General features: G+C 41.0%; 1 protein-coding gene across 1 annotated transcript in view; it reads left to right on the plus strand.

Moving 5' to 3' along the window:
• SLC35D4 (solute carrier family 35 member D4) overlaps positions 1-11,197 on the plus strand; it is a 93,841-nt gene that overhangs the window by 525 nt on the left and 82,119 nt on the right. The window contains exons 2-3 of the mRNA XM_007448621.1: positions 2,077-2,123; positions 6,401-6,479. Of these exons, the coding sequence (XP_007448683.1) occupies positions 2,077-2,123; positions 6,401-6,479 (126 nt within the window). The remainder of the gene's footprint in view (positions 1-2,076; positions 2,124-6,400; positions 6,480-11,197) is intronic.

Here is an 11,197-nt window from a genome sequence, read left to right on the forward strand (position 1 = left end):
AGGGAAAGAAAAAGCAATTGGCTCCTGTTCCCTCGAGGAGGAAGAGTAGGTGAAGAAATCATACACATCCTGCTTTCTCTTCTAAACATGCCCCTGCCCCAGAACCCCACAAGGTTCCAGAAACCTTTAAATAGAAGATATCAATCCATCTCCATCTCTGCCTCACACCACTGATTCTCAAACCTATTTTTTCTATGTCTCCATCCCAGGCACTTCCAATATATTCAAGATTTTTTCATGGAATTATTTAAAAAAATAAGATGTAAGCTTAATTTCGTTTAATGTCGTAGAACCCTTTTGATGAAGAGGCAGAAAAGCAGTGGTACCATGTTTTTGTTTTGTTAGGAGGGAGAAGCTGGCCTTGGATTTGGTACCATGCAGGGAAATGTTGGATCCCTGTGGTCTAGGGTGGGGCATCACCCCCTGTCTTGGACTCCAGGGTGGACACCAAGCCAAAGTGGCAATAAGGAGCTCAGGACCTCCTTCCCCCACTGAAGGGTCTTGACTGCTCTCTCCCCACTCCCTCTTGAGAATAAAACCCTCTTGCTCTCTGGAAAAGAACTATTAGCAAATAGTGACAAATGAGCATTTGTTATCATCATGAACATTGTTGAGGATGATGTAGGTCATGGCCCACATGCTCAATCCTTTCTCTGTCTCAGTTTTACGAAGAAAATATCGTGGAAAAGTGGAGGGGAACAAACTGAATTGTGTGAGTAAATAGACTTCAGAGAAGAATGAAGGTCCATTTCTAGGAAACACAGACCAGAGCACAGGTAGTTAGCCATAATTGTGGCATTTAGGAGCTCATACAAGGGGAATTACATGTTGATTAATCCATGGGGAAAAAAAATATAAATGTAAACTTGCCCAACACCAGTCTATTGCGCTTTTCAGATCATGTGAAGTATCAGTAGAACCCTTGCTTAAAGCCATTTAATGGTTTTTAGGCTTTTAAAAAATTCTTAGTGTTCAGTCATAGAAAAAAATAGAAAAAGATACGCAGAAAGATAAAATACAGTTCTCCCATTCATAATGTGCTGTAAATTTGGTTAAAAGACATAACAGAAATACAAGTTGACCTTAGCTGAGTTGTCTTTAAACAGATCCTTAAAAAACACACCTAAAAACGTAATATACCTAAGAAGAATTAGTTAGGAAAAAAAATCCTGAGAATGCAAAAACCAAACAAAACCCTAAAAATGGAAGGAAAACAAAGGAAAGAATGAACAGGATGCAGTTCTTACTTGAAGAGAAACACAGAAGGCTGTGGATTTTTAGGTAAACTGGGCAGTAGATAAAAGTGGATACCCCGAGAAAACAGACAGTGTCCAGGGGTTTGTCCGGTTTTCTCTGGAGTTGCCGCAGTTATAACATGGCACTTTCGGGGTCTGGGACGATGCTGAGGGGTCAGATGTCCACAATATCTGGCCCAGCTGCTGTGTGTTCCACTTTGTTGCGTCCCCAACTGAGAGGTGGTCAGGCTTCTGGTGACTCTGGGGAAAGCAAGTCCCCCCTCTTTCTTTTTTTTATTTTATTTTATTGGAGTATAGTTAATTTACAATATTGTGTTAGTTCCAGTATACAGCAAAGTGACCCAGTTATACATATATTCATTCTTTTTCAGATTTTTTTCTGTGCTATACAGTAGGTCCTTGCTGGTTATCTATCTTATGTATAGTAGTGTGTGTATGTTAATACCAAGCCCCTGATTTATTCCTCCCCCCAACATTCCCTTTCGGTAACCATAAGTTTGTTTTCAATATCTGTAAGTCTGTTTCTGTTTTGTAAGTAAGTTCATTTGTATCACTTAAAAAAAAAATTAGATTCCACATGTGAGTGAAAGCATATGATATTTGTCTTTCTCTGTCTGACTTACTTCACTTAGTCCCTCTCTTTAGTATGAATTGGAAGGTCATTTTTTTCCCCAGTGTGTGATTTTTTTGGGAGGAATAAAAAAAGCCTTTTTGAAACTTGAGTATACTTATGTTTCTTTAGTAGGGATTTCTTTGATTATATGATCTATCAATTCTCTATAATTTGAAAATGTCCATTAATTTGGTATTTGTTTTTCAGTATGTCCTGTCTGTCTTGAAATTTACCTACCCTACATTATTCCAAGGGTGAGTATCTTTTATGCACTTTATGTACATTTGTAGGAAATGTCCAACCAGCATCATTAAATGTTCTTCAAAATATATTTAATGACTGCATAGATTTTTTCATTAGATAGACATCCTGTAATTTATTTAGTCATCTATTAATGGCATTTGAATGGTGTCCCATTTTGGGGGTTTAAACACAACAATGTTCTCAGATATTTTTTGCATTCAAATCTGCCAAATTTCTAACTATTTCTTTGGAATAGATTCCTATATAAGAAATTTAGATTAAAGAACATGAACTTCTTTAGTAGTCTGCTTGAATATTAAAAAATTCTTTTCCAGAATCTTTTTACCAATTTATATTGTAACCCAGCCTGTGTATGAAAGTTTCTATGATATTGTACTCAAACCATGACTGTTACTTTTTCCCTCTCTCTGCTGATTTCATGAGCAAAAAAATGGTATCATATTATTTTGTCTTATCATTTCTTAGATTATTCATGAAATTGGACAGTTTTCTTATGTTATCCACTTGTATCTCTTTTTTAGTGTCTATTTGTGCCTTTTACCCTTTTATTTTATTTTTTCTTTTTTTAACCCTTTTATTTTTACTAGGGTTTTAGTATTTCTTTATTATTTAATGAATTCTTCACATTTAAAGGATGTCAACCACTTTTCTATCATATTTATTGGAATTTCTTTCAATTTTTTCTTTGCCATTTCATTTTGTTTATAATTACCTTGATTATTTAGTTTTTTTAAGTGACATCATAGAGAATTCATTGTTTGAACGTAGGAATGAAGCAGCAGAGAGAAACACAGATGAATCCAGTGTGTGATCTTGTGACTGAGAGGTGCTATTATTAGGAAGAAGATAGAAAATGATGTAGAGTCGGGTCAACAGTCTAGAGAAATGGTAGAGGCAGCATGGAGTGCTCTGGCGTTCACATTTCCCCTTCTCACCTCAAACCTCCACCTCCGCCCCCATCTTTTAAAAAATATATATTTTAGTTTTAAATTGATCGTTTCTTTTGTGATAGCTACCATTGCTTTTATGTTTATTCTTCTCTATCACAAGATCATATAGATATTCACCTATAAGTCATTAAAGCTTTTTTCAATTCTTAATTATTATCCGTTTATTTTAGTGTATGGTGCAATGTGAAGAAATCATTCCTCCCCTAACGGTTTTTTATTTATACTAGCCCCATTAATTATATTTTATTGTATAATCCTTCCTTTTGCCTTTGGGTCATTAGTATCATATGTAAAGTCATTTTTCTAAGGTCTGTTTTTGAGCACTTATTTGTTAGTTTTTATGGAAAGGGGCTAATGGTAAATAAAGAGTAGTGGGGGCTACTCTTTGTTGTGGTGTGCGGGCTTCTCATGGCAGTGACTTCTCTTGTTGTGGAGCTTGGGCTCTAGACGTGCGGGCTTCAGTAGTTGTGGTATGCGGGCTTCAGTAGTTGTGGCTTGCAGGCTCTAGAGCGCAGGCTCAGTAGTTGTAGCGCACAGGCTTAGTTGCTCCGCGGCATGTGGGATCTTCCCGGACCAGGGCTCGAACCTGTGTCCCCTGCATCAGCAGGCAGATTCTTAACCAGTGCGCCACCAGGGAAGTCCCTGTTTTCCCATTTTCTGATCCTGATTGTCCTTTCACTTCTCTCCGGGTAGAGGGACTTAGGGAAGTTAGTGGGAAAAGGTGATGTTTTCACCTGAATTGCCTTTTCCCCTCCTTCTCTGTAGATGTCAGACTGAATGCACCTCCCCCGATAGAATGTAAGGTCTACAAATGCAAGAATTAAGCAACAAAAAAAATCTATTTTGTCACTGGTGTATCCCTGATGCCTAGAACCATGCCAGGTACACAGGAGGTACATAGTAGGGCAGAATAACTCATTCTAAGAAAATTGATCACATGCATATGCCAGTCACTGTTTTAGACACTTGGACTACAGTAAAGGAAAGAAAAATCCCTGCCCTCCTAGAGCCTGCTCATTTCTTCTTCAGTTTACCTGTGGTGAATGGTACCTTCTATCCAGTCGCCCTACTCAGAAACCTGTGTTATTCTTGATTTCTTTGTCTCCTTCACCCCAGCGTCTAATCAACAACTAGGACCTCTAAACATCTTTAGAACCCGTCCACCTTCTTCATCGCCCCTTCCTGGGCCACTGTCATCTCTCAAATCACGCTAACAACTCCTAACTTGCTTCCTGGCCCCTGGTCTTGCTTCTCTCAGCAAACATTCTCTCCCTTGTAAAGAGACAGAGCTTTCCCCAAGGTAAATGTGGCAGTGTCGCTCCCGTGCTGCAGACCCTTCAGTGGGTCCCCAGTTTGAAGCCCCAGCTCGTTGACGATTGACATGGCCCTTCATGACCAGCCCCCGCCTCGAGTACTCACATGCTAAGGTCAGGCCAATTGAACCTCTCTAAGAAGCTTTGCTGGAGCCGTTGTCTCTCTTACCTGTGGGCCCTGGTCCATTCTGGATCTCCCGCTTTGAACAGGCCTCAGGCTTTTGCTTGAATTTACTTCCTCTAGGAAGAGTCACCCAACCCCCTAGACTGGATTAACTGCCTCTGCTAGGGTGTTTTGTGCTACCTGGTACTCTTCCCATTAGGACTGTATCACACTTTATTGTAATTATTGGTTAATTAGCTTACTTCCCTCTAGACCAGAGTTTCTCGGCCTCAGCACCATTGGTATTTTGCACTAGATAACTCTGTTGTGGAGGGCTGTCCAGCATGTTGTAAGGTGTGGGGCAGCATCCTGGCTTCTACTCATCAGGTGCCAGTAGCAACCCTTCCCCCATCCCCAGTTGTGACAACCAAAAATGTCTCCAAATGTCCCCTGGGGGGGAAGATCCACATGATTGAGATCCGCTGCTCTAGACCAAGCTGTTGGAAGACACGACCCATATCTGTCCACTCCGCCTGGCGGTGTCATTGAAGTCTTCACAAGGGAGATGTAACACCTGGATCTTACAGGATGAGCAGGTGTCCACCAACACGGAGGAGAAGGGAAGACGTTATGGGTCACGAGGGCCGCACGTGCAAACTCTAAAAAGTATGAAATGGCCTGGCACATTACCGAGGCTATGGCCTGTTTGGTGTGGCTGGAATGTGGCTGCCACTGGCAGATGGACAGGAGTTGACCCTGGAGAGGGGCAGCTGCAAGTCCTGGAAGGCTTCTATGTCACATGCAAGTGACTTTTTTCTGTAGACCAGGGGTTCTCCAGTGTCGTGTCCCAACACACAGGTGTGCTGTAATAACCTCCGAGGTAGATGTCTCAAGTCATAACTAAAAATAAGATTTTGAAATTTATGAATGACTCACCAAAAATAGAGTAAAAGCAATTAGTGTGGAATAGGATACAGTTACGCCTGTAGTACTGGTCACTCATTTGGCATTTTGCCGTGCTTTCTGCAGTGGGAGAGGGAGGGGTGTTTATCTTGTCACCTGTGCTCCCCCTAAACTCTGCACGTGAGGAAATGTGTCTCACGTGAGCTTCATGACCCCAAGTGTGTTGCAGCAGAAAAGAGGCCGAGGGCTGCTGCCTACAGCACCAGGAAGAATCAGCCATTTTTAAAACAAGTGAGGGGCACAATTAGGTTTGCATTTTAGAACAAACCCTTTGGCTGCAGGATGGAGAATGGATGGTGCAGGGCAGCCCTGGAGAGAAGGGAACTGATGCTATGGTCCAGGTGTGGGATGATGAGAGTCTGAATTAAGCAGATGGATGGAGGGGAAGGCTTCGGGTTTCAGAAAGGTTATGGGGATAAAGTCAATAGGATTTTGTAAGTTGTTGAGGGAGGTGATGACAGAGGAGGGCTGGGATGACATCTAGGTTTCTGGTTTGGCTGATTAGGGATAGTAGGAGAATGACCAGGATGGGGAGAGGGAAGTTCAAGGCAATGTTTTAGGCATGTTATCATCGGGAGCTTGTAGGGTATCAGGGTGGCCATATCCTTGTGAGAAGGGGGATATGGGAACCATTAGTGCAGAGGTCATAGAGAAGTGGTGGCTGTGGGTGAGATTGTTCTGGAAAAGCCTAGAATAAGAAGAGGAGAACATCAGTGTCCGCACTGAATGGTACAGCTGGACTCAGGGAATAGTAGAGGTTGAGAAGGATGGGTCTGAGAATTGGGATGATAATTTGGAGAAAGTGGGAGAAAGGAGTTGTAAGAAGGATCACGTGTATATTTGTGTCACTCGACAGATCTGCTGGGGGTGGATGGGGGTGGATGGCATTTGAGACCATGGCACTCTGTTAAATTCACATTGGCCCTTATCCTTTTCAGGTGGCAGACATTAATTGGTGGACTTTTGCTTCATGTGTCATGGAAACTGGGCTGGGCGGAGATCAACAGCAGTTCAAGGTAGGACCACCTCTTCTGTGATTGATTCATGACTCATACCCAGCTTCCTTGCGTATTGTTTAACTTCTGGTGTTACATTGGGAAACACGGGTGTTTATTTGAGTTGTATGATATTTTAATTCCCTTCCAATCTTGAGATTAAATGATGTTGTAATCAAGTAGAGCTCAAGTAGTGTTTTCCTGGTTAATGATGCCACTCTTATAATATTAAAATAAATTGAGATATACAATTTATAATACCATATTAATTTGGCTTTGTTGTAGATCATAGGACTGCTATGAATAAGTTATTAAATCAGCTTTAAATTTGGGGGGTAAATTTTTAATTTTGAAACTATTTCCTGCTTACAGAAAAGTTAGAAATAGTACAAAGAAGTCCCATATCCTTTACTCAGATTCCCCAATTATTATTTCACCTTGCTTCTCTTATCAGTTTCACTTCATATATACATACATATTTGTATATATGTAATTTTTTTCTGAATTATTTGAAGGTAAGTTGCAGATTTTTTTTTTACTTCTGAATTGTTGAGCATGTATCTCCTAAGAGCAAGGATGTTCTCTTACAGGACTACAGTAGTTATCACAGTGAGGAAGTTAACATTGATGCAATACAATTATCTCATGTATAGACTGATTCATATTTTGCCAGTTTGCTCAGTAACATTCTTTATAGCCCTCTCCACAAAAATTTGATCCAGCGTCCGATTCAGATCACACATTGTTGTTATGATCCTATTAAGACCACTTTTCAAATAGATTGAAAAGAAATGTCAAAGGCAATGACATTTTTCAACCAAAATTGTAATCCGAATTGGCCATTCAGTCCTGCCTCACCCAAATAAATCCTCATGATTCTTTGAGAACATCATGCCTTGGCTGAAATGATGCTCAAAATGAAAAGAAAATGAAGTGAGGGTTTACATGAATAAAGTAAACCGCCCAACTGAATGATCAGGCCAAATCATTTGCCTCGTGGTCCAAGTTATCTGCCCAACGTCTCCGTGAATTAGATTGACTGCTTCGTTGCTAAGTCAGCCCTTGGCGTGGCGCTCTGGAGAAGCTTTGAGCATGAGTCCAGAATAAATATTAATAATTTTGGCTTCTCTGAAAATATTTAACTGGAGAGCAAAACACTGGTATGAAGAAGTTTGACAAGGGAGAGGCCCTGGGAGCTTAGGTGTGGATTAATTTCCCTGACCCTATTACATCACAGTCCATATTCTGAAAGACTGCCACACGCAAGGTGCTTAACCAATCCAAAGGAATAGCTCGTTAAGTCATAATTTTACATTTCCATGGTAGAGCGTCCTCCACTTGATAAAACCCCCAAATATAAAATTTGGGGATTTTATATGTGATATTAACCACAGGTCTTACTTTATACTCCATTGTTATGGTGGATAGTTCAAAGAGAATGGGTCTTCATTTAAACAAATAGGAGCCCTGAATTCACAAGGACTGTGATAGAGATTCTAAGATTTAGTTCTAAGATTTAGTTAAATGATGAAGCATTTTGACTCCAAATAGTTGAATGTATTCCTCCACAGAAGCAAGAGATTGGACTAGAATCAGGGAATTGGCCGTCAGATTTTGCACTGGGGTCCACCGGTGCTGATCAACATAGATCTTCCTCTTTTACAGTGTTCCTGACTATCTTATGACTATCTTATGATGATTATCTTATAATTTCTGATGTGAATTATTTACTTGTTCATAATGGTCATTTAAACATTACCTTAGGGAATTCCCTGGTGGTCCAGTGGTTGGGACTCTGTGCTTTCCCTGCCCAGGGCCTGGGTTTGATCCCTGCTCAGGGAACTAGGATCCCACAGGCTGTGCAGTGCGGCCAAAAAAAAAAAAAAAATTAAAATTAAATAAACATTACCTTAGTCATATTTCCTTAAAAGCGATGCCATTGTTCATACTCATTTTTTTGTATGTAAAATATACATAACATAAATTTTACAGTTTTTAAACATTTTTTAAAGTGTACGATTCAGTGGCATTAAGTACATTCACAATGTTATGCAACCATTACCACCATCCATTTCCAGACCTTTTCACCATTCTAAACAAAAACTCTGTACCCATTAAACAATAGCTCCCCCTTTCTCCTTCCACGCCCCCCCAGGCCCCTGGTAAAGCTCTGTTGTACGTCGTCTCTATGAATTTACCTATTCTAGGTACCTCCTTTAAATCTAATCATACAGTATTTGTCCTTTTGTGACTGGTTTATTTCACTTGGCATAATGTCTGCAAACTTCATCTATGTTGAAGCACGTGTGAGGATTTCCTTCCTTTTTAAGGCTGAATAATATTCCATTGTGAGTGTAGAGCACATTTTGTTTATATACTGCATTTTGTTTATCCATTCATCCCTTGATGGAATTCTTCATATGTTTATTGCTTTTTTTGGAGGGGGGTAGAGGGGATGACTAGTAGAACTGGGTGAAGTCAAAGATTCTCAAGATGCTTTTCCTGGAAGAAGTGGTCCTTGACAGAGAAGGATCCACTAGACACTGTTGTCCCTTTAACTTGCATGATGCTAGGTGCCACGCATCTCAGAAGAGCCATAATCATATCCCTTTTTGGTCCCCTTGCTAAATCTCCCAGAGACTTTTTCACCTCTATCCCCTGGACTTCCTTAGGTGGTTTCACAGCCACGCACACATGATGTCAGCTCAGTTAAGCTTCTCGTCAAAGATTCTAGTGTCTTAGTTTGTAGTGGGTCTTGTGGTTAATAAGTGCTGTCACAGCTCAGGATTTCCAGTTACCATGGGCCCTGGGCAAAGAGGTGTTAGCAGGTAGCAAGCAGTGCTCCTTTGTGTGTGCCTGGGCTGGGTTTGTGTTTGCTGTGGCTGCTGTTTCCTACTGGGCTTGGTTTTCCAGTGATGTCATCAGAGAACGAAAGCCCAGCTTTGCTGTGTGACTGTGTACTTGTGCAGAGATAGCAGAGTTTGGGCTCTACTGAAAATGGAAACAATAGCTGGAAGACAGTTTGGAGTCCCTGATGGCATGATGGAATGTCATCATGGAGTTATAGTGATGGGGCTGGAGGGTGGGCCCCAAATTGGTCCTTAATAGCATATGCCATAGAGAGCTCATTTAGACTGTCCTTGTAGCCTGGAGCACAGCAGCAGAATCCCAGATTCCCTTGCAAACAAGTCGCAGACCCTGGCACTATGTTTCTTACACTGCAAAGAGGCCATACCTGCTGTGTTTGTCAGCCTCTGGCTACATCATGTATTGACTCCACCCAGTGATCTGATGGAATCATTCTTCTCCCATGATGTTTGCCTGGCAGCCAGTTGTTATCAGCAGGTGTTGGATGATGCCCTGGAAGCCTCTGTCTTGGGAAAGATAGCACTGGTTTTCAGTCACAAGCTTGTCATTATGTGGTGGCAACTGTTATAGCCAAGACTTTGCAGAGCATTGAAGTGATTTTTCTAGCAGATGTTGGAAGTCCTGTGCTGAAAACTTTTTGTATTTCTAAAACATGATCCTAAACAAGCACTGTGACCTGTTTCAGCTGACTGGAAGTCTGATAGCACAGTGAGACCGTGTCACTCTGTTAGATTCTAGAACCATGGCTGAGGACCGACTCAGGCATAATTTCATTAGAGACTTTAGATGCCATCTCCCGGCTCCTATATTGCCAGGCTGCATGTTTAAATAAAAACATTTTGAAAGTAATCTTTAACCTACATGCCGCTTTTTGTCCACTCTGCATATGAGAGTAAAATTTTGATTCTCAAGGTTTTCAAGTATGAGAAATTCTAAGTTAAAAAAAACTATGCCATAATAGCTTTGTGACCAGAGACTTCTAATCGATGAATAAGCCCTCACACCATAATTTTACATTAAGAGTCTTTGCTGGGGAAGCATAACGAGTATCTTTGACAAAACCTCCAAATTAACTCAGCCTTCTCCCTAAAGAGATGACTAGTGAGACAATCAGGGTCGAGATTATACTTCTTTTTAATTATTGATTATTTATTGTTTTTTGAGTGAGCTAGCCCACCTTTATGAAAGCTACTGGTGGTTGGAATTTCCCAAATCATGTTGTAATGTATTGATATTTCATTTTGAGTGACTCTTTTAGAGCTTTCATCTCTGCTCACAGAGGAAAGTTAGCACTGAAATTCATGTATTTTTGATATTCTTCCTAGTTGTTTTCTTCCCAGAGGAATGCTTTACATATATACATATGTTGAAATTACTTTTTGGGGATAATACAGTGAACTTTCAAAACTTCCTCAGGAAACATGCTTAGAGCCACCAAAAGGATAAAATATTGAATAAAAGCCGATTGGTGTTGGTGTGGTGATTGGGCTGGTACCTGGAGGGAGTCCAGGAGGCCAGCGATGGCAAAAGGACAGGAGTTTCTGAAGTATCAGCTTTATTGAAGTGTCATTTACAAATAAAGTTTTAAGATGTTTAAAGTGTACAATGTGGTGATTCACTATATGTATATATACATTGCGAAAGATTCTCACCATCTAGTTAATGAACACATCCAGCACCTCACATATTTATCTTTTTCTTTTTTTTTTTTGTGGTACGCGGGCCTCTCACTGTTGTGGCCTCTCCCGTTGCGGAGCACAGGCTCCGGACGCACAGCCTCAGCGGTCATGGCTCACGGGCCCAGCCACTCCGCGGCCTGTGGGATCTTCCCGGACCGGGGCACGAACCCGTGTCCCCTGCATCGGCAGGGGG

Source organism: Lipotes vexillifer, unplaced genomic scaffold, assembly GCF_000442215.2.
Source record: "Lipotes vexillifer unplaced genomic scaffold, Lipotes_vexillifer_v1.1 scaffold168, whole genome shotgun sequence".
Classification (NCBI taxonomy): domain Eukaryota; kingdom Metazoa; phylum Chordata; class Mammalia; order Artiodactyla; family Lipotidae; genus Lipotes; species Lipotes vexillifer.